Here is a 23,922-nt window from a genome sequence, read left to right on the forward strand (position 1 = left end):
AGGCGCGGCGCCATATGTACGAGTGAGGTTACACCTGGTAATGCAGCAGCAAGCAGACAAACAAGCGGCAATGCCATTGTGTAGGGGCTGATGTACCACTCCGAAATCCAAGGGGTCAGACCCAAAATTATTCAACTTCCAGAAAGCTTTGCTGAAATTGATGTAAATGTTGTAAATGCATTCACGATACTTGGGGTAAAACTAGCTTATGATTGGTCTGTAATGACTGACCTGAAATGATTTAGCTCTGCAGTTACTGCTTACGAATACTAAGTCCATGTTCACACTTTGTTGATTTGGTGAGAATTTTATGCACACATTTGTAAACTGAAATCTGCAGCGTTTCTGCATCTAAAAATCCACACATTTTCTGCACTTATTCATTGCTTGCAGCAGAAATGCACCAAAATGTAACAAAACAATCCCAGCTTGGAGCTTTGACCTACAGACATAGGATCCACATTGAAATGAACGGGTAAAATCTGCACTATAAGGGTGCATATATGCAACAAAAATGGATATGCTGCGGGTTAAAAAAAAAAGAAACAAAACAACACTGCATCAAAAGTTAATTTCTGTACGGATTCTACACAAAAAAAAAAAAGAAAAAAAAAAAAGCCGTATGTGGATGAGATCAACTTTAAAACTCATCCATCTTGCTGGTACTGTAAAACGTGGCGGATTTGATTTGTGGAAAATCTGGGTGTTAAATCCACAAGGTGTGAAGCTATCCTAAGAATTGCATCACACTGTGCATCTGAGGATTTGCATGTGGAAAATCCCCAAATAGAGAGCGGAATTTGACCTGCAAAGCAAATTTTTAAAACCTGCAGCATGTCAACTCTTTGTATGGATTTTACCCTTTGCAACAAAGAGAAATTTGAGGCAAACCTGCTGCTAAAGCGTGGCTTTTGCTGTAGATAGACTGCGGAAAAATCTGCACCAAATAAACAATGTGTGAACTTAACCTAAATGTCCCATCATTGTAATGCCTATATGACAAACAGGTAAAATACAGTATGGGACTATAAGGAAGATCTTGATCCGCAGTTTGCAGAATCTGGTTACATCTCTTTTAGGTTTAGGAGCGCCATGTAGAAATTGGGGGCTGCTGCCCATAATCAGAGATGCCAATACAAAGATCTACTCACATAAAGAAAATGGCAACTGCGGTGAAAGCTACAGATTTTGCCCAATAGAAATATCCAAGCTGATATTAGCATTTTGTCAGGCAATGAAAGAAGAACACATCAAGGCACCCCTTTATCTTTGCTGGAGGAGAAGGTAATCCGCCATCTCCCGCTGCCCCCTTCCACTTGATCGTATAAAAGGGCTGTAAATCACAGCTTTTTATTAAGCAACCAAATAAAAACCAACACCACATAGTGGTGAAAGGAGATCTAGCTGTTTTCAGCAGCACAAAAAAAAAAAAAAAAAAAAGTTAAAATCAAGAATTCTACCAAATACAGATATAATACACATACAGATATGATCAAAAAAATACAAGTTGCAATACAACTCGTCAGAGTCCCAAGTTGGAGAAGTTTATGATGGAATTGAAATTCCTATGTCATTTGTATCATGCCATGCCCAGTGCCTAGTAGCTGTTCTCATGCCCGGCCAGGATGTACAGGTTGCTGTGAGCTGTAGGATTTGAGGTCGGCCTGCTTTCCAAGACGACGACCCTGTAAAAGGCAGAAGAACGAAATTGCACATTAATAACTTGCATATAGCGAATCAACAAGCGCAACCCACATGTATTTTCTAGCAGCTAAACGCTCACATAGAAAACCACAAACCGAAAGAAAAAGACCCAAAGCTGTAAGAATAATAGCAGCGCACACTATGGGCATCTAGAAAAATACTATTTTATTACAGCTTCAATGCAAAACTCAAGGAAACAACACACATGGTTAGAAACTCCATATTTTGCTACACACAGAAATTAAAGTGTCTCACCATGATGAGTGGTCAGATTTACCCCCTGCCGCCTGTAACCACAGGTCCGTGGCCAATGTAAAAAAATGCCATAAGTGCCATATAGCATAAAGTGCAATTATGTAGTGTAACAAGCTCCATGCATACAAAAACCAGGAATAATATCAAAAAGTGTTTGCGTAGGTAATGAATACCATTTAAGATCATAGCTGATGTTTGTATGTCCCTTCCCCAGAAGAAGAAGCCACATGTGCTGTGGCGATATACGTAGGACATACAGACCCATCAGCTCCCTAGGGTCTGTGGTATTACATGCTATTTATTCTTTGCACTAACACACATTTTTTATATTATTCCTGGTTTTGGTGTATTTGCTTTAAACATGCATATCCTTTGTTACACTACAGAATTGCACTTTATGCTTTGTGGCACTTACTTTTTTTGTGTTGGCCAGGAACCTTTCTTTACAGAAGGTTGGGAGTCATTTTGGCCACTTATTATGGTAAGGCAGGTTAATTTCTGTATATAGCATACTATTGCTTTTTTAAGCATTTTTAACTCTGTTTGTTTGTGTTTTGCATTGAAGCTTTAATAAATTGTATTTTTCATGTGTGTATTGCTATTATTTTTATAGCTCTTGGTCTTTTCCTTTAGCACATTATTAACTCCTGAAGGGAGTAAGTATATAGGATGAAGAATATACACATTCAATATTACCTGTCTGATCCTAGCAGGCGGAAAACTCTGGACTCATCAGATATCTCTTGTGTAACCTTAAAAGAAATAATATAAATAAAAAAAAATAAGGACAAAACCTAGTACTAAGTGTTACATTTCTTTTAACAAGATTCCGCTTAAGTCTAGCTTACAATTCTCCATTTCAGATAACCCCCTTTGAAAACACCATATTAAAAGGGTTTGTCTCACCATCATGAATGAATAAAATTGCAAAGTGCTTGTAAAAGCAAGCAACTTTTCAATTTACCTCGTATTAAATATGTTAAAGAGTATACTGCTCATTACCAAGGTAACCAGCCGCCGCTGCAGTCTATTTATTAGCAGTAGCTAGTTCCCTAGTCAGCACTTTGCTATAAGAGATTGTCAGCGCATTTCTGAAGCTGGCCAGATCAGAGGATACCGCAAGCTCCAGTGCCCTTGTGCTCATCCAATGTTAGAGGCAAAGCTGCCTTTTCTTGCAACATAGGAGAGTGCACAGTTTGGGGCAGTGGTGCAGCTATGCTGATGGTCCAAACTGTCAAGCATCAGGAGGGCACTGCCCCCCAGCAAGGAGGAAACTGGGAAGCAGGGGAGTGGTGTGCTCCAGAAGATCGATCATGAGAATAACCCTTCAAACAGGTAAGAGAATTATGTAGCCTAACGGAGACCCGGGCTATCTCCCGAGATCAAGAAAATAAAATAATATAAATTTCAGTGCCGAGTTACACCACCAATAAATCACATGGAAACTAATGTGAATGGCCAGAACCTGCACAATGCTGCACCATACAAGCAGCAGGAATAATAATAAAAAAGAAAACACAACAAGATTTATGCCGCAGATAAATAAAATGCCCTCACCTCGTTGGACTTGAAGTTCTTTCCCTGCATACCATGTTTCCAGAAAGCCAAAACACTGTCCTGCAAGCAGACTGTAAGAAAGGAGAATGTGCAAAAAGTTATCGGAAAGTTCTGTTGCTGCCCCACCGATGTGTTCATCAGTCCTCGCCTAACACTCACCTACAGACACAATCTGAAAGTTGAAGCTCAGTTCAGAGGCCAGCTTCTTACTGGATTTAAGTTTTCCCTGAAGGTTGACTATTTTTACATAATCTGATATAGAAAAAAAAAAACACCAGTCATTTAACATGTTTACAATGTGGTAATATCTGTATAATCCTTAAAGGGACTTTTCCATCTTATACAGGGATGACACTGAATCTGAGAATAAGGTTACATTCAGAAGAACGGTGTGCTGTCTGTGTGCACATTGGCACATGGACCAATACAAGCGAATGAGTTCGTGCATGAGCCATTAGGTCCGAATAGGTGAAGTGTGGGAAATGAAAAATTGCAGCATGCACAAGTCTTGTGACAAGATTGTGCTGCTTGGCAAATAGCATAATGTGGACAATCACACGGTGCTGCACACAAACGCAATATTGTCTGCAATTTGCGTGATTGGCTTGAACTCACATGCTCATGTGGGCTGGGTTCACGTTCTGTATTTGGTGCAGATTTTATGCACAGAATTCTAAACTAAAATCCGCCGTGTTGATGCATCTAAGATATTTTTTTCGCACATTTTTTACATTTATGTTTATATGTGCAGATTTTTAGTTGTTGTGGAAACACACCAGAAAACTCAGCAAACCATGCCAGGACCAGCGGTTCAACCTGTGCATTTAGGATCACACAGAAATAAATAAGATACAATCCACATCAAAAAGGTGCATTTCTGCAACAGAAATTGACATGCTGTGGATTAAAAATAAGACGCAACAAAACCGAATTTCTGTGCAGATTCTGCACCAATAATAAAACAAACAAAAAACACAGCATGTGTATGAAATAATGTAAAACTCATCCACTTTGCTGGTTCTGTAAAATCCAATCAAATGTGCAATGAGTGATCCTAGCCCAAAGCGGAAGCAGCTCAGTTTGGTCTCCCCTGCACATTTACAACCCGGATGTGCAGGGGACTGCGGCACAGTGAATGGGGTCAGCAGCAGTTTCCTGCACAGTCGGGTGACCAGGAGCGCTGCGTCCCCTTTATTCTCAGACTCATATGTCATTACTTTATCACATGGGAAAATGCCTCCAGCATATCAAAGTTGGGTAATTTGAAGACTTACGATCAAGGCAGACCAGGACAGTATCCCTCTCCAGCTGTGTCACGTGTATAGCGTCAATCTGATGACCCTCTGCTGAGAGAAAAAGAAAGAAAATGTTAAACGTCAAAAAAGCCATCAAAGCTTCAAACAGATCAGGCTTTTTATAATGATGGAGGAATAAAAAGATAATAGATATGTTTATTATAGTCAAGAAAACAGCAATATATATATAAGGTCCAACTGAAATCAATAGGCCCTCCACTGATCTAACTGGGGAACCAGTAACTCCTCTGCCTATTGACATCATTGGTGTGCCATGTAATATTGCTTAGCAGACCAAACCCTGGCAATATCAAATGCAGAATATGCAACATAGCAACTTTGCAGGGTCGAAAGTAAGTCTTGATGATCACCAGCCCTCCCTGATGCAACATTAGTTCTCTGTGCTACTGAGAGACTATGGCACCCAGAAGCTCTAAATAGCAATCATGGAGGTGAATATTACAAGTTCACGTTATGGGTGTGTTACCTGTGCCAATCTTTGTAAACCAAGAAGAAGCGGAGCTCAGATTGATGGTCTCAAACTGTACGACCTGATTAGGTTCCATGCCTTTGCTAACGGCGACACACACCATAGGGTACTCCTGCTCTGGTATTACCAACATTTCGAAGACCCTCAAAGGATTCGGAAGGGGGAAGTCAAAGTGCTGAAAAACAAAAAGTTGAAGGCATGGAGCATTAGACTACTTCAAAAGGTCCAAGCGATCTGACATCTGCACACCGGCGAGGCAACTGTATGACACACCGTGAGTATTGAGCACTGGTCCCATTAGACCCCATGCACCATACATGTTGGACATTGGATGATTATGGAGGCTGAATGTTACAGAACATTTAGGTAGGACTATCAGTTTACTGACTGATTTTTCCAGCTACTGACAAAGGAAGGACACCCCATACTCTAATTTTCGCCCGCAGGTATGACCAAGGACGTCAGCTGATTGTCCAGGTAATCTGACCACCTAGCGTAATATGGATTTAGCATATGATAGCACTAACATCTGATACTTAGGTGTAAATGTACTTTAGGGAGATATACATACACACACAGCATCTAAACAGCAACAGAATGAGGATTTATAAAATACAATGGCAGCAGGTAATGAACTCATTCACTAGGATACCAACCCGTATCAACATGAACTTCTGCATGGGTTCATACCACTGCAGCAGCACTATGCCAGATGGCAGCGCCCCACACAGATACTTGTGTCCTGTATATGGGTTTCTCACTATATGGAAAGAAAAGAAAAAGTTATTGTATGACCAGATATTTTCAGAATACGCTATATTATCACCACTTTAGGCTGACCATAGATACAAGAGTCATCATTTCTGGAGTTTTCTGTGAATAAAGGTTATTTTTTAATCACAAAAATTTCTGTAACTTTCTAACTACACATTAGCCTGAATCATCATTTTGCATGCCAGTTTTAATAAAGCATGTGCTGGATTAAGATGCGGTACATACATTAATAGAAGTTGAATGTGATTCATCTCTCAGCTACGGTGTGTCAGCGTGAGACATGTACTGCAGCCAGGGACCGGAGTACATTTCTGTAGAAATTTACTCCACTTTTATGATAAATGTGTTGGCTGATGCTCAGGGACGTCCCATTCCGACAAATCCCCACATATTTTTCCAAAAGGTCAGCGAAGTCGGCAAAGACTGGTGTAAAAACGTCAAAAGTTAAAATATATTTGTGCAACTATGAGTTGTCCAAATATTTTGAGACATTTCGAACCATTTTATGCCAGAAATCTGGGGAAAACTGATGAATTGGGGCTTGTGTGTTTCAATTCCTCTCCGCTTTCAAGATCTCTGCTTTCTGCCACTCCAAGGATTCGGATTTATTAGAGGAAGTCCTATAATCCGTCTACTGCACCGTACCGTGTAATGCTGCTCTCTCTGCACTACAGTTGATTAAAAAGATTCGAGCTACTCTGGTCTAGCACCCAGTCTGGTCAGGGGTGTACATAGAAATCATGGGGCCCCATAGCAGAAGTTCTAATTAACTCCCCATGGTCCTCCATACAATATAATACAGCCCCCCATACAATATAATGCAGCCCCCCATGGTCCTCTATACAATATAATGCAGCCCCCCATGGTCCTCCATACAATATAATGCAGCCCCCCCATACAATTTAATGCAGCCCTCCCCCCCCCCACAATATAATGCAGCCCCCCATGGTCCTCCATACAACATAATGCAGCCCCCATGATCCCCCATACAATATAAAGCAGCCTCCACGATCCTCCATACATTATAGTGCAGCCCCCATGGTCCTCCATACTCTATCATGGCCAACAGTGACTAATTGTAAAAATAAGTACTACAATACTCACCTCTCCTCATTCCACCCGGTGCTCCGGTCTGCTGAGGGTGTGGTGTGAAGAGCCGCACATCTCAGAGCAGCGGGCACGCTGTAATGATGTCAATGCACCCGCTGTCGCCATTGGAGATACGCCACTGAGTCCTGTCTTCAGTGGCAGCCAAACTAGTCTCAAAGTTTTGCAGCTGGCATCCTGGGTGCTTACTAGACCCTGTGACCCATAAATAGTAAAAAGACTGTGCAAAACAGACAAATAAGCCTTAAGGAATTTGTCCACTACTTTTTCATTGATGCTCCGTAGGCCAATAATTGAAGAGTGACCAGTGCCATGAGGGTTTTCTACCCCTTTAATTTCAGTCATAAAAAGGTTAAGTATGTGATCAATCCCTCCTATCCTTGTGCCCTTACACTTGCTGGATATACTCACCAATACAGCACTTGTGGCAGCCCTTTGTATCTGGGATCTTTGTAGTGAGGGCAAACTTCCTGAAGAGAGAAATTACAACAATTTTAGGCCATTTATGGTAAGTTCTCTGAAATTACTTCTTCACTTTACTACATAATGAATTGTATGATAACAGGAGAGGGGAAAAAAAAAAAAAGATAAAAGGAAAGCAGAAAAAATAAAATGTGAGAGCAAGGCAAAAGAGAGAGCACGAAAAAGAAAGAATACGGAGAAAGCATAGAAAAAAAGAAGAAACGGAGAGCACAAAGTAAAAGAAAAGGGATAGAGAGAAAGCATGGAAAAAAAGAAAGAACAAAATAAAAAAAGCACAAAAAGAAAAGGAAGGAGCATGAAAAAAATAAGAAATAGAGCACGTAAAAAAATAAAAAAAAAAAAGGTAAAGGAGAGCAAGAAAATAAAGCAAAGGGATAGGAAGAAAGCACAAGCAGTAAGAAAATAAAGTGGGAACAAAAAAGGAGAATGAAAGAAAGAAATGAAGGAAGGTAAAGAGGAAAGAAAGTTAGTTTTTCATAAAAATCTTTCTTTACCTAGGTAAAATTCTATCTGGAAAGCGATGGGTTTGGATATGTGCAGCCAGTCCGGGCTTTTTGGCTTGCTCAAATAGACCAATCAGATTATGTGAATAAAGCTGCAAAGTTTTACCTAAAAAGTAAAATCAAACAAATCATCATATCTCCCCTGTAACGCCAGCCTACAGAAGGGGCAGTGAAGGCCAATTCCTGTACATTTCCAATTCTAGGACACTCCAATAATAAATGCTACCATTTATCACATCACAGATCCATATTTACATGAGGCTGGAGAAGTCTATACAATGTGAGCAATGAGCATCAGTGATGAGCGAGCACTAAAATGCTCGGGTACTCGTTGCTCGGGTCGAGCACATTGGAATACTCGGGTGCTCGACCCGAGCAACGAGCCCAATGTAAGTCTATGGGAAACTCGAGCATTTTTCAGGCGGCTTTCCCCGGCGGTCTGCAGAGGGCCTAAAAATTGCCCAAATTGATGGGAACAATGCTCAAATGACATTGGAACAGCATGGGGAAGACCCCTGGAAGCATTTCTGCCCCCAGGTCACTTCTGTCAACAACGTTGTCAGAGTATTACACCACTTTTACGGACTCACAATAAAACATACAAAAACTAAACCAAAATGGATTTTCCTGGGAAATATGTTAAGGAATATCCTTTCCAGGGTAATGACTTGTATATAAGGCAAAATAAATAACCAAAATCAAAAATGCTCCTCCACACCTTGGGCTATGTTCACACGTAGCGTTTTTGATGCGTTTTTTTTGCACTTTTGCATTGCTTTCAACCGTGACAAATGCATTCACCAGGAAATGTAATTGTAACATTTTACAACCTTATCTGGCCATGTGGTGTGTGAGATGTCATCAGACATCGTGTTTAATTTATGAAGGAGGGACTCTGAAAGTCACAAAGCCTATTTTTATAGGGCCATCAGGCGGCCTTTACTATTCTTAGAGAGCCATCAGCCAGCTATGTTTTATGGTTCCCATTACTAGAGTGGGTCTCCTATACTGTTATTGCGTATGCAGTGAGTGGCAGGACTGCCCAAAATTTGGACGCACCCCAATACCCCTTTGAAGAGACTTAGAGGAGGGCCTCCTGAAAACAATGTTCCCATTATTAGGAAGTGGGTCTCCCATTGTGTTTGCCTATGCAGTGAATGCAAGGGCTGCCAAAAATTGGAAGGCACTCCAATGCCCCTTGGAAGAGACGTGGAGGAGGACCTCATCAAAAAGATGTTCCCATTAGAAAGGAGCGGGTCTCTTTTACTTGTAATGCCCATGCACTAAGTGTATGGGCTGACAAACATTTACCCCTGGGGGGTATACATGAACATACTGTATAAAATTTTTTTTTTTTACGGGCATCATAAACACCCTTTAAAAAAAATTAAGTGGGTGTTGCATCACGGACCATGGTCACCCTAGTGATATGGTGTTGGAGGATGAGGAGAAGGAGGAGGACCAGAGCAAATAGCCAAAATCAGGACGCATATACCCATGTGTGGATGTGAAGAGGTGCATGGGAATACACCTCCCAAAAAACAAAAGACACTGGATTTGAGTTTATGTTAAGCTGCTATCATTCGGTGGTGTTGAGAAGTCTGGCCCAATCCAGCCCTTGTTCATTTTTATAAGAGTCAGCCTGTCAGCATTTTCAGTTGACAGGTGGATGCGCTTAACGTTTATAATTCCACCAGCGGCACTAAAAACCCGCTCTGATAAAACGCTGGCGGCAGGGCATGCCAGGACCTCCAAGGCGTAGAGAGCCAGTTCATTCCACGTATCCAGCTTGGATACCCAATAATTTTAAAGGCACAGAGGAATTAAAGAGGACGTTGGTACGGTTGGCAAGGTACTCCCTCAGCATCTTCCCAAACTTTGCACTCCTTCTGAGAGTACCCTGCGCCTCAGGGCCTGTGCAATGGGAGGGTCTGAGAAAATTCCCCCAGAACTTTGACAGTGTTCCCCTGCCTCTGCTGGATTGAAGTTGTGTCTCTCTCGCCTGTACTCCTTGGTTGTCCAACGAACTGTGACCTCTGCCGCCAGTGTTTTCAGATGGGAATTTTTTTTTAATAGTTCTGCAACAAGGGCCTTCTGGTACAGCCCAATTTTTGTAGTAGACCTGTCCGCTTCCGGAATAAGAGATATAAAGTTCTCCTTGTAGCGTGGGTCTAGAAGTGTCACCAACCAGTAATGACTGTCACTCAAAATTGTGAGAACGCGAGGGTCATGGGAAAGGCAGAGTAATAAACTCAGCCATGAGTGCCATACTGCTAACAGGCAAGACTTCCATGTCCTCACCAAGAGGATGACTGGCCATGCTCTCCTCCTCCTCACTGTTCTTTGGCCATCCACGCTGAACAGACTGTATGACAGCTGTGCAGGTAGTACCGTCTATAGCGCATGAAACTAGCTCCTGTTCTTCCTCCTCCTCCTCTTCCTCATTGTCACCCAATCCATGTTGGGATGAGATGAGGTTGGGCTGTGTGTAATCACCCTGTATGGTTCCTTGCTCAGTCTCATCGTGCTCCGCCTGCAATGCATCCTCTTTGACTGTGAGCAGAGAGCATTTCAGAAGACAGAGAAGCGGGATGGTGACGCTAATTACGGAGTCATCGCCGCTCACAATCTTGGTGGAGTCCTCAAAGTTTTGGAGGATGGTACATATGTCTGACATCCATGTCTACTTCTGAGGTCTTATATGTGGAATTTGAACTGAATACCAACGGCCTTGTTGATGCCGGTACTCAACAACTGCCCTCTTCTGCTCACAAATCCTTCCCAAAATCTGCATTGTAGTGTTCAAACGCGTGGGGACATCACACACCAGTCTGAGCCGGAAGCTGCAAACGCTGCTGAAACACGGCAAGGGCGGCGGAAGCTGTAGGTGACTTTCTAAAATGGGCACACAGGCGGTGTACTTTAACAAGCAGATCCGGCAGCTCCGGGTAGGATTTGAGAAACAGCTGAACCACGAGGTGAAGCACAAGGGCCAGGCATGGTACGAGTGTGAACTCGCCTCAGAGCCGCCACCAGGTTCCGGCCGTTGTCACACCCGACCATGCCTGGCTGTAGGTTCAGCGGTGTCAGCCACAGATCTGCCTGCTCTTTCAGAGCTGTCCACAACTCTTCAGCATTGTGCGGTTTGTCACCTAAGCATATTAGCTTCAGCACAGCCTGTTGCCGCTTGGCCGAGGCAGTGCTGCAGTGCTTCTAGCTTGTGATTGATGTGGTCATTTCGGAGATGGACGCTGAGGAGGAGGCTGAGGAGAAGGAGGTGCAGGAGCTGTAGACTGGGGGGGCAACCCTGATTGACCTAGGGCCCGCAATCCTTGGCGTCGGGAGGACGTGTTACATCCCAAGGTCCGACTGGGTCCTGGCTTCCACTATGTTAACCCAGTGTGCCGTCAGCGAGATGTACCGTCCCTGCCCACAAGCACTTGTCCACGTGTCCGTGGTTAGGTGGACTTTCCCGGTAACTGCGTTGTTGAGGGCACGGCTAATGTTGTGGGACACGTGCTTGTGTAATGCAGGGACGGCACACCGGGAGAAATAGTGGCGGCTGGGGACAGAGTACGGTGGGACGGCCGCCGCCATCAGGTTGCGGAATGCTTCAGTCTCCGCGAGCCTAAAAGGCAACATTTCGAGCGCAAGCAGTCGTGAAATGTGGGAATTTAGTAGTGTGGCCTGTGGGGCGTTGGCTGCGTATTTGCACTTGCGTTCCAAGGACTGGGGGGGTATGGACAACTGAACGCTGCGCTGGGACAAGGACATGGACGGGCTTCCTGATGCTGCTACTTGAGAGTGTGCAACGACAGGTGCATGGCAGGAGGCATCTTCGCATGCACCATGGACAGGGGATCGGCTTGCATGCACAACAGCGGAAGAAGCAATGGTGCCACCTGCAGACACTGTTCCTGGACCCTGGGGTTCGGCCCACAAAGTCAGGTGCTTTGCTGCCATGTGCCTGATCATGCTGGTGGTGGTCAGGCTGGTCGTTTTGCCACCCCTGCTGATGCTGGCCTGGCAGGTGGTGCAAATGGCCTTTTTGGGGTTATCGGCAGAGTCTTTAAAAAACAACCAGACTCGGAAAGACATAATAGTTGTACTGGAAACTTCCTTCGTGTTGGTGGGGAACGGTTGCCCGCCTTCTGTCTGCGGCCACCACACTGCTTCTTCCTGCCTGTTGGGGTGCTCTGCCTCCCTCCCCCTGTGTGCTGCTGTCCTCACTCTGCATGTCCTCCTGCCAGGTTGGGTCGGTTACTATATCATCCACCACCTCGTCTTCCACTTCCGCACTCTGGTCTTCCTCCTGACTTTCTGGCAATTGTGTCTCATCGTCCACCTCTTGTGATACTTTCCCACTGTCGCCTTCGTGTGACCGTGGCTGCTCAAATATTTGGGCATCGCTACACGCGATCTCCTCTTGCCCCGCTTCAAGTGGACCGGGCGAGACGCCCGAATCTATAAATGGAAAAGTGAACAGCTCTTCAGAGTGTCCAAGTGCACTCGGCATGATGGGAGGAAGGAGGTTCAGGGTGAGGAATATGCGGTCCAGACTCACAGCTACTGAGACTTGACAGTGTGGAAGACAGGGTGGTGGTGGCTAGCATTATGACTGGAAGCATTATCCGCTATCCAACCAACAACCTTTTCACACTGCTCTGGGTTCAATAGTGGTGTGCTGCGGTCCCCTAGGAATGGAGACAGGAAGGTCAGGCGAGAAGATGTGGATGTTTGTTGTGGCACAATTTCAACTTGCCCACGGCCTCGGCCTCAGCATGCAACATCACGTCCAGTTCCCCGTTCCTTGCCACACGCCTTGCCCATTTGAAATGGAGGACAATATCTTCCACGCTCACTACAAATGGCTGAATTTGGAGCGAAGTTATATGTAATCCGTGTGACAGAGAAACCACAGTTTCAAATACCTGCCCTGTAGGTAACTATTTTGAACAGCAAACCGGTGTCAAAAACTTTGCTGACACACTGAAAAAAAATTTGAATGGAGGCCAAAAATGGCAGTATTTTCAGCAAAATTATAGGTGATCCGTGTGACGGACAAACCACAGTTTTAAATATCTGGATTTTTAATGCTGTAATATGGAAAGCACCTGGCTATATTCTGCAGTGCCAACAAGCAAATGGTACAGAAAAACGGTGTTCTCTGGATTGCTTTTTAAGCAAATAATGAGGATTAAGATCCTAAAAATATTATTCCTGGCCCCTGAGACCTGGGCCTATCTCTAGAAATATAACAGCAGCAGAAGGCAGAACTGGAATGGAGCCTCTTGTGCTATATGCACTGCAGTCTGCTATATACCCTGCCTGCCTGATATCTTTGCAGATGGATTAGTCCTCAGAAGGACTGTTTGTTAAGATGGATATGTGTAATGTACTTGTTTTCTCCCTACACTACCTAATACACAAGTAAATCTCTCCCTAGCTCAGCAACAGCTCTCCCTACACTGTATGATTCGGGAGTGACTGTGATGAACACAGCGGCGCCAGGTCTGATATAGACCTGATGACGCTGTGTGGCCAGCCAGTCACTGTAATGCCACAACCAACATGGCTACAGCATTACAATGACTGGCTGGCAATCCCTGCATGTTGATTGGATCTCTAAAGAGCGCCAAACATGCAGGGAGGGGACCCGAGCATCCGCCCGAGCATCTCGCAAGCTCCGAGCATCTCGAGTACGGAGATGCTCGGGCGAGTACAGAGTACTTACAAGTATGCTCGCTCATCACTAATGGGCATTTCTCACAAACATTAATTTCACTTATAAAAAAAACCTGTTGGAAATTATTCTGACTTCCTAGAGAAGTAACAGAAGCCAGGTCACAGCTAGCAATGGCAGCAACTGTTCCCGATGCGACGGTCACTACAATCCTGCATAGCATTTATTTTAAAGATGATTAAGACACACTTACCTTCTGCAGAATGGCCCAATGGGTACACAGGATCATAGGAAGAAAAAAGGAAAATAATAGTGACACATATCCCATATTTCAGAGTCAATACAACTGATAATAGTTACAGCAGAGACGTCAATGTCGGATATGATACATTACATACAGGTGTATTTGAGTCGCCCTCTGCTCACAAGTTATTTTCTTATAGCTGCTATCTGGTTCAGCTAAATATGGCAACCATTATAGCTAAAATAGGGGTTGTTGGCCGCGTCACAAGGAACTGCACACTACACTATTCCTTACATTACTGTAGGATATTATTATTATTATTATTATTATTATTATTAGGATACTAGAATGATGGAATATATAGCGCTATGGGACGGCCAGGCATTGCACCTGCATAGCTAAACACCTGATGGGGATAGTCAGTGCCTCGCACCTCCATATTAATAGGGGACATGACATCGGTCAGCCGTGTACCAGGTATCATGCCCAGCAGGGTTAGAATAAGAAGCATACACAATACACGGCCTCTCACCTCCTGATGTGGAAGTAAGTTACACCATCATAAAAAAAACCCATTATACTAAGAAGAATGTGAAGTGAATGGTGTCATTCAAAACTACAGTAACTAGAAAAGAAAAAAGCCTCATGCGGCTGTGCTGATGACAAAGTAAAATAAATGGTATCCCTTAGAAGAGGAAAGAAAGATGAAAGCACAAAAAAAAACAAAAACACTACCCTTTCATACATGAATTTAATGGGGACTCCAGAGTTTTGGGTCCACTTTTATAAGTTTTACTTTGTAATATGAAAGTTAGTCCTATATTCTTTGGGGCAGGGGGTTTATTATATGTACGGTGCCAGCTGCAGGGCGTCCGGAGACAATGCAGGACAATAAATGCTGCTCATTGCTGTCTTCATATTGGCAAGTAAAGAGGAACAGACTTAACAGTGAAGGAACGGAGCCAAAGCACACTGTTCTCAAGCCATTTATTAGCTTCTCCTGTCCTCAGCACAGTGTGTAAATGTCACATCCTGCATTAGAATGAGTGCGATGGAGCTCTGCCATCTGACATCTAATGTGTCCTTTGTTCCCGGCATATAAAAAAAAAAAAAAAAAAAAAAAAGTCTCCCCCACAGTGACGATAGACCCTGACTTTACCAGCCTGGTTTCCACCTCGCCTGATGCATTTAACACCAACTTTCCAGGTTGCATCAATGTCAACATCGGCTGCTACAAAAACATTAGTAAGTTTTACTAATTATTTTAACTGCAGCAACAGGACAATTGAAAACACTAGTATGAACTAATATGCATATTATCTCTGTTTCAGTATGTTCCTACCTCATATCAGGCAATGAAAAGACTAACGCATTAGTAGGATAATGGACAGTGAGTCTACCATTGAAATCAGGACCATCTCACAGATCCGAGACCCTCTAGAAGTTTGCATATGCAGGTGTAGAAGAGAAAAGTTTGCAAGGGTAATAGAGAACACACCATGACACTAGTAGGTTATGTTGAATGAATTCTCGGCTGTAAGATTTTTCACAGGACTACAGGTAAGCCTGCTGAGTTAGGCTAGATCACATTGGTACTTCTGCAGACATAACATATGCGCTGAATGTATATAATAAAAGTGTATGGAAAGGTGTGCTATATGTCAACCTATGTCTGCCTATATATTGATGCATCTATTACGTTATTCTACGTCTGTTATGGTTGTTTTTTTTTTTTTTTTTGTTTTTTTTTTATAAAGTATTCATTTCTCCCCACCATATTTAAGGGCTTGCCCCACTTTCAGAAAATAAACCATACTTTACTGACCCTCCCCGGGTCCAGCGCCAAGTCTCTGCCGCCAATATCAAAGCCCGGTATTGGCTGCAGCACTGATGTCATGATGGCACCCATCTAACAGCTCAGCGGTTCTGAAAAGTGCGTTCCCTCTACACAGACAGCGGCTGAAGCTCACAGTGTGCCGCCACGCTGTCGACAGGACGTCAGCACCGCAGTAAATGCTCGACACCAAGAGCAGAGCCAGAGATGCAGAGCGGGGAGGGCGAGTAAAGAGAGGTTGCAGATGATACCTGTAATTAAAAACCATGTACTTTATAGACGAATTGGAACATACTGCTTTATGTTTCAATTCGACTCCCATTAAAAACTGTGGAGTAAAAAACACAAATATAATTAGTAAAAAAAAAAAAAAAAAAATTGTGTTTTTTTTTTTTTTTTTTTTTCAGGGAATGAACTGTAAAATGTGAACCCAACCTTAAAGGGGTTACAATACTGATGACATATCCTCAGGATAAGTCATCAATATCATATTGGTTGGGGTCTGACACCCGGCATCCCCATTGATCAGCCATTTTCAGCTCCGGTGAAGGCCACTGTAGCTGACAGCAGAGTGGGTGCTGGTTGTCGGATACCTGCCATTCTGATATTGATAACTTACCCTGGATATTTGTCATTTATATAAGCCAGGACATCTCCTTTAAAAGAAGAAACATTTTACTCTGTAAATCACAAATTTAACTCTGCTACATCTGTATGTGTGAATGATACCAGCAGTCTTTTCTAAACTGTGCCCTTTAGTTGTGTCGCTCAAATAAAGAGGATCTGCCACTAAGGAAAGGGAGCTCTGCTTTCTTCCGCTTGGGTTCAGAGTTAATGCAGTAACACATACACTGGGGAAGATCAAATCCTTAATCAGGAACTGAGCAATGTAATAATACAGGACATCACAAATAAGCATAGGACATACCTGATAGTGACATTAGGGTGTTATTGATAACATACAGCCATGTGCACTTCCGGGGGAATAGCTACAAAATAAACACATGGATGAGATATTGATCAAGGAGTCTGATATCAGCGGCCCACCCCGATATTAACAACACATTCCTGATCATACCTGTTCCATTGTGGCTTCATGTAATTCATTCAGATTCAGAGTGTAGATCCCATCCTCAGTGCCGAAGATCAGGTACTGGTCTGACGGGAGGAAAGGACTTCCGTTATTGGACCTAACTTTCCACTACATGGCAATATGTTATGCCTAATATTCTTCATGCAAAAAAACTTTGTTGGATATCACTAGTATAAGGAACACTTACCTTATCCATGGATATGCTGTGTATGAATCAAACCATCAAATATAGCACCGTTTTGTGAATACAGCTCCTCTGCAGACCTGCTCCCATTACAAAATTGCATACAGCCAGGATATGCCATCACTTTAAGATTAGTGTAGGTCTGACCCCTGGGTCACACAACAATCCTAAGAATGAGGCTGGGGCTCAATGTTGACTTTGGCCGTGACATATATCGCACGGCCAGAGATCGCTGTATGCTGCTGGTACATTGCAGCACAGTGCAAGTGAATGGAGTCACATTGCAACTAGCATTGTGCGAGTCACAAAAAATTGCAGTTAGATTTGTTATGCAACTTTGTTACAGGACCTTGCAGGTCGCAATGCGACGCCATTCACTAACACTATGCTGCGGTATGGCAGCAATCTTCCCCGACCTATGTCACAGCTAAAGTCGCCATATAGTCTCACCCTAAAGGGGAACCAACACTGCTTTTCACTGCATAGTGCTTTAAAGCCGCCAAGCTGTGCAGGGTATTGTATCCTTTTCACACTCAGTATGTGAAATAAATAATGGTATGTATGTATGTATGTATTGTGAGGCAGTGACTGGGATCGTACACGAGGGACGTCATATATCCCCCAGAATGTGTACAGATACCTATTAAATCCATTGGAGTGCATTGCAGTCACAGACACAGCTGCGGCTGCAATGCAGGAATGAAGGTGAGCATTGACCTGGTCAGGCTATCTGGCTAAGGCAGATTAAGTAAAACCCAGCAGGGCCTTCATTTCTTGGGGGAGGCTACAGGAAGGCAGTGGGGCGGCCTCCTCCCTCCAACCCGGGTTTTCCAGTGGCTCTTGCCACAGGTCCTTTAAAAACCCTGCATTAAGGATTAGTGTTGTTCAGCGTTGGGACCTGCTAGGAGCACAGCAGGAAAGCTTGGCGGGCCTGTGAGTAGCTGAACCCACGCCTGGGAAGGATCTGCACCCGTTAGGCTCTGAGCGGCGCGGCCGTTGCCCACAGCAACAGCAGGAGTGGGAACAGCAGCAGCTACTGTACCATCAGCAGCAAAAAAGCAAATAAACTGTTGCTGCAACAGATTGCTGTACGTTCGTAGATGGTCAGAAAGGCTTCCACATCGTCCTCCGGTCCCATCTTCCTTAACGCTGAGCGAACCTTGTCCCGGGCCTCTCAAAGTTCCGGACTCGGCGCCTTAGCCGTTTCCCGGCGGACAGCAGAGCGGGAAAACCTACCAGCCGGACAGTGGGCAGAAGTGGTGGCTCCGTTTTTGGTCGGAGATGCCCAGAAGGCCTACTTCGACCTCAGTCGGGAGGACGCCCAGGACTACCAGAGGCTCAAAGGTGAGAACCTTGCCCGACTGTGGGTCAACACATACGTGAGGGCTCAGCGCGTATTTTCATGGGCCTATGTGGAGACCCAGCCTGCCCGTTCTCAGGCTTACGACCTTTTGCAGCAGGTAAAGAGGTGGCTCCTGCCCAGATGGTGGAGAAGGTGGTGCTCGAGCGGCTGGTGAGGAATCTGCCGGCCGCTATCCAACGTTGGGTGGTGCAAGGGGACCCCGCCACCCTCGACCAGGTGATCAGCCTGAACGAGCGCTACTCGGCCACTCAGGACTTTATCCGAGACTCTGCCCCCTCGCGGCAATCACGCAGATCCCTGCCAACCCAGTAACCGGGAAAGGGGTCACGTCCCTCTGCTGAGAACAGTCAGCACTGTACCCGTGCTAAAGGGGTACCCCGTAGTGAGAGTGTCAGGAGACAGATTGCCTCACAAACAGTCATAAGAACAGAACCCCCACCATTAGGTGCTGGCGGTGTCAGGGGCCGGGACATGTGGTTGCTACAGTGCCGGCAAAAAAAATCTTTACACTTGCGCAGCAAAAAAAAACTTTACATATAAAATCCACATCATAATTTCACTTTTTAAAAGTGTACACAATGGGGGAGATAATAAAAAACTGTCTAATATTAAAGCTGGCTTTGTTGCAAATATCAACCAATCAATGCTCAGTTTTCACTTCTCTGTTCAAGCGAAAGCTGCACTCTCATTGGTTGTTATGTGCAGCTCTGCCAGTTTTGCTATTAGGCAGTCTTTTATTATCTCCCTCAGTTTTTATTATCTCCCACAATGGGTCGAAAGAAGCTTAAAATGGAAGAGAAATCCCGTGCCTTGACTCTGCTCGTGGAGGGGAATTCAGTGATTGCTGTAGCTAGAGATCTGGGAGTGTCAAGAGAAGCAATTTTCAACTGAAGCGGTCGGCGGCATCATTGCCTCCTGGGATGGTACCGCAGAGGAAGTCAGGCTCTGGCGCACCTAAGAAGACTTCAACAAGGACTGATAAGCTTCTGGAGCGTGAAGTGATGTCACATCCTTCTATAACTGCCGTTGAAATAAAAAATAAGTACCCTATGCTCCTCCAGAACATCTCAACTAGGACAATTCGTCACCGCCTGCAGAAGGACCTGGGTCTATCAAGTTGCCGTGCCGCAAAGAAGCCCCTGCTCACAGCAGCAATGAAGAAGAAACGGCTTGCATTTTGTAAGAAATATCAAGATTGGACATCTAAAGAGTGGAAGAAAGTGATGTTTAGTGATGAGAGCACTTTCAGGCTGGTCAGGGGAGGCTCAAAGGTTGTGCGTCGTCCGAGTACAGTGTCACGTTATGACCCAAAATATACAGTTAAGACTGTTAAACACCCTGACAGTGTGATGGTGTGGGGTGCATTCAGTGGAAGAATGGGCAGGGCAGGTTTGTACTTCCTTCCCAAGATTATAACTATGAAAGCAAGCAATTATATTACTGTTTTGGAAGAACACATGCTTACTTTTTGGGTCATACATCAGTGTGATTACTTTATGCATGATGGAGCCCCTGTCCACAAAGCCAAGGCCGTGAGAAAGTTTCTCAGTGACCATAACATTAACATTTTATAGTGGCCAGGTAATTCCCCTGACCTTAACCCCATAGAAAATGCCTGGAATTTAATGAAAAACAAGGTTCAACAGACACGACCCAGCAACATCAACAATCTAAAGGAGGTGCTGAAGACACTGTGGGTAAACATGGACTCCACATACTTAGCCAGCCTTGCTGAGTCCATGCCTAAACGACTGCAGATGGTGATAAAATGTAAAGGTGACATGACAAAATACTAATTGTAATAAAATATCCACAATAAAACACTTGAATCCACTTGAATATTAAGATTTTGTGGTTCCATTGAACTTGTAAAGATTTTTTTTGCCGGCACTGTAACTGCCCCGACTACGGAGCCCATGGACTGCGGGTATAACCGCCGGGTCTCAATGTACGCCCAATCAGTCTGCACTGCGAGTGCCAACCCCCCGGACAGTGAACCCCAACTGTGCCAGGTACCGGTTAATGGGTACCCCACGGAGGCCCTCCTAGACTCGGGGAGCCTAGTGACTTTGGTACATGGCTCGCTGGTGGCAGGAGGCAACCCCAGTGGACGGACAGTCAGGGTTGTGTGTATCCATGGGGACCTCCGAGAGTACCCAACCGCGGAGGTAGTTTTGTCCACGCTATGTGGCGACATAAAACATGTGGTGGGGGTGATAAAAACTCTTCCCTATGGGACTGTGTTGGGAAGAGACTTACCCCTGTTCTGGACTCTGTGGGAAAACAAAAATCACTCTTCTTGGTAAAATTTATTACAGACGCAGTACCTGACGAACCTGAGTCAGGGGTACCTGCCGCAGGAGTGTCCAACCTAGGGACAGAGTGTGACCCTGATAGGTCTTCCCTAGAGGTGCTGGCAGGAGAGGTCGAGGAGACCCCATCGATCCCCGAGCTGGAAGTGTCCCGGGACACATTTGGGACAGCTCAGCTACAGGATCCCACCAGGCATGGGAAAGGGTGGTGGAGGTAAATGGTGTAGCTCAACAGCCCAGTGCAGATACTGTGTTTCCACGCATGGTGGTCAACGGTGAGTTGCTCTATAGCAGGGGTCCTCAAACTACGGCCCGCGGGCCACATGCGGCCCGCAGAGGACTTTTATCCGGCCCGCCGGGCTGTGGGCAGAGGGGAGTGGTGTCAGCGCCCGCCCTTCCCCCCGCTTTCTCAGAGCCCCGGCAGCCCGATACTTACCTCTCCCCGTGCCTCTGCAGATCCGCTGTCTTCCTGCTGTGCGCTCCCTGTGACGTCTCAGGTCAGAGAGTGCGGTGACGTCTTTCCACCGCGCCCTCCCCTGAGCCGTCACAGGCAGCGCAGAGCGGGCCGCCGCCGCCGTGACGCTGGAGTCCGGACCTAAGCAGCGGCAGCGGGCAAGGAGGGAGGTGAGTATTGGATTTTATTTTTTTTTAATGTATGGAGGCATGGGACATAATATTAGGGGTGACATCCTGCATGTGGCATTATATGGGGGGGGGTTTGACATCCTGAATGGGGCATTATATATGGGGGGGGTGACATCCTGAATGGGGCATTATATATGGGGGGGGGGGGTGACATCCTGAATGGGGCGGGGGGGGGGGGTGACATGCTGAATGGGGCATTATATATGGGGGGGGGGCTTGCATGGGGCATTATATATGGGGGGTGACCTGCTGCATGGGGCATTATATATGGGGGGTGACCTGTTGCATGGGGCATTATATGGGGGGGTGACCTGCTGCATGGGGCATTATATGGGGGGGTGACCTGCTGCATGGGGCATTATCTGGGGGGGGGGGGTGACATCCAGCATGGGGCATTATATGGGGGGTGACATCCAGCATGGGGCATTATATGGGGGGGTGACATCCAGCATGAGGCATTATATGGGGGGTGACATGCTGCATGGGGCATTATATGGGGGGGGGGGGTGACATCCTGAATGGGGCATTATAAAGACAGGGGGGTGACATCCTGCATAGGACATTATAAGGGGGAAACAGCCTGCCTATTGATGACCTATGTGCCTATTGGGTACATTTACCTGCCTATTGAGGACCTATACGGCCTATTGGGGACATTTACCTGCCTATTGAGGACCTATACTGCCTATTGGGGACATTTACCTGCCTATTGAGGACCTATGCTGCCTATTGGGGATATTTACCTGCCTATTGAGGACCTATGCTGCCTATTGGGGACCTATGCTGCCTATTGGGGATATTTACCTGCCTATTGAGGACCTATGCTGCCTATTGGGGACATTTACCTGCCTATTGAGGACCTATGCTGCCTATTGGGGACATTTACCTGCCTATTGGAGACCTATGCTGCCTATTGGGGATATTTACCTGCCTATTGGGGACATTTACCTGCCTATTGAGGACTTATGCTGCCTATTGGGGATATTTACCTGCCTATTGAGGACCTATGCTGCCTATTGGGGACATTTACCTTGCCTATTGGAGACCTATGCTGCCTATTGGGGACATTTACCTGCCTATTGAGGACCTATGCTGCCTATTGGGTACATTTACCTGCCTATTGAGGACCTATGCTGCCTATTGGGGACATTTACCTGCCTATTGGGTACATTTACCTGCCTATTGAGGACCTATGCTGCCTATTGGGGACATTTACCTGCCTATTGAGGACCTATGCTGCCTATTGGGTACAGTTACCTATTGAAATACCGGTTGATTTAACTTTACTTGTTCTTCATTTTAAATATTGTATTTGTTTCAGTATTGTTTTTTTAACTACAAAATAAGATATGTGCAGTGTGCATAGGAATTTGTTCATAGTTTTTTTTAAAAACTATATTCCGGCCCTCCAATGGTCTGAGGGACCGTGAACTGGCCCCCTGTATAAAAAGTTTGAGGACCTCTGCTCTATAGGGTAGACAAAATCAGGGATGAGGTAGTGGAACATTTAGTGGTACCTCAGTCGTACCGTCGGGCGGTTCTGGAGATGGCACACACACCTGCTAGGTGGACACTTGGGGGTTAAAAAGACACAAGAGCGTATCTTGCAGCGGTTCTTTTGGCCTGGGGTTTACGCGGAGGTCCAAAAGTACTGAGAATCCTGCCCCGAATGTCAGCTGACCACACCCACCGCCAGTTTCCGTAGCCCATTGGTACCTCTGCCAGTGATAGAGGTACCTTTTGAACGGATTGCAATGGACTTGGTAGGGCCCATTGTAAAATCCGCTCGTGGACACCAACATATACTTGTGGTCGTCGACTGTGCCACCCGGTACCCGGAGGCTGTACCGCTACACCACACCTCGGCGAAACTGATTACACGGGAGCTGTTTGCTATGTTCTGTCGCCTTTGGCTACCTAAGGAGATCCTGACGGATCAAGGGACCCCTTTTATGACCAAGATGACGAGGGAACTGTGCAAACTGCTAAAAATAAAACAATTGCGCACCTCGGTGTACCACCCTCAAACCGACGGGCTAGTAGAACGGTTCAATAAAACCCTCAAGTCCATGTTAAAAAAGGTGGTTTCTAAGGACGGAAGGGATTGGAACATGTTGCTACCCTATTTGATGTTCGACCTCCGTGAGGTACCCCAGGCTTCCACAGGGTTCTCTCCCTTTGAGTTATAGTACGGCAGATACCCTAGGTGTCTGTTGGACGTAGCCAAAGAGACATGGGAACAAGAGCCGACTCCACATAGGAGTATAATTGAACACGTGGCTAGTATGCAGGACCGGATCGCGGCGGTCATGCCCATCGTGAAAGAACATCTGTTAGATGCCCAGGCAGCAGAGAGGCGCACATATAATAAAAGAGCCAGAGTCAGGTCTTTTAAC

The 23,922-nt window shown here is 45.3% G+C and overlaps 1 protein-coding gene across 1 annotated transcript in view; it reads right to left on the reverse strand.

The window, feature by feature from the left end:
• Positions 1 to 220: 220 nt before the first annotated feature.
• MAP4K5 (mitogen-activated protein kinase kinase kinase kinase 5) overlaps positions 221 to 23,922 on the reverse strand; it is a 90,441-nt gene continuing 66,739 nt past the window's right edge. The window contains exons 21-32 of the mRNA XM_073638552.1: positions 17,008 to 17,087; positions 16,858 to 16,918; positions 15,530 to 15,532; positions 8,160 to 8,274; positions 7,594 to 7,652; positions 5,958 to 6,061; positions 5,299 to 5,476; positions 4,791 to 4,859; positions 3,676 to 3,768; positions 3,517 to 3,587; positions 2,656 to 2,711; positions 221 to 1,685 (exon numbers count right to left, since the gene is read on the reverse strand). Coding sequence (XP_073494653.1) covers positions 1,598 to 1,685; positions 2,656 to 2,711; positions 3,517 to 3,587; positions 3,676 to 3,768; positions 4,791 to 4,859; positions 5,299 to 5,476; positions 5,958 to 6,061; positions 7,594 to 7,652; positions 8,160 to 8,274; positions 15,530 to 15,532; positions 16,858 to 16,918; positions 17,008 to 17,087 — 977 coding nt within the window. The 3' untranslated portion in view covers positions 221 to 1,597. The remainder of the gene's footprint in view (positions 1,686 to 2,655; positions 2,712 to 3,516; positions 3,588 to 3,675; positions 3,769 to 4,790; positions 4,860 to 5,298; positions 5,477 to 5,957; positions 6,062 to 7,593; positions 7,653 to 8,159; positions 8,275 to 15,529; positions 15,533 to 16,857; positions 16,919 to 17,007; positions 17,088 to 23,922) is intronic.

Source organism: Phyllobates terribilis, unplaced genomic scaffold, assembly GCF_046119375.1.
Source record: "Phyllobates terribilis strain yellow unplaced genomic scaffold, ASM4611937v1 Scaffold_7__3_contigs__length_470593459, whole genome shotgun sequence".
NCBI classification, from domain to species: domain Eukaryota; kingdom Metazoa; phylum Chordata; class Amphibia; order Anura; family Dendrobatidae; genus Phyllobates; species Phyllobates terribilis.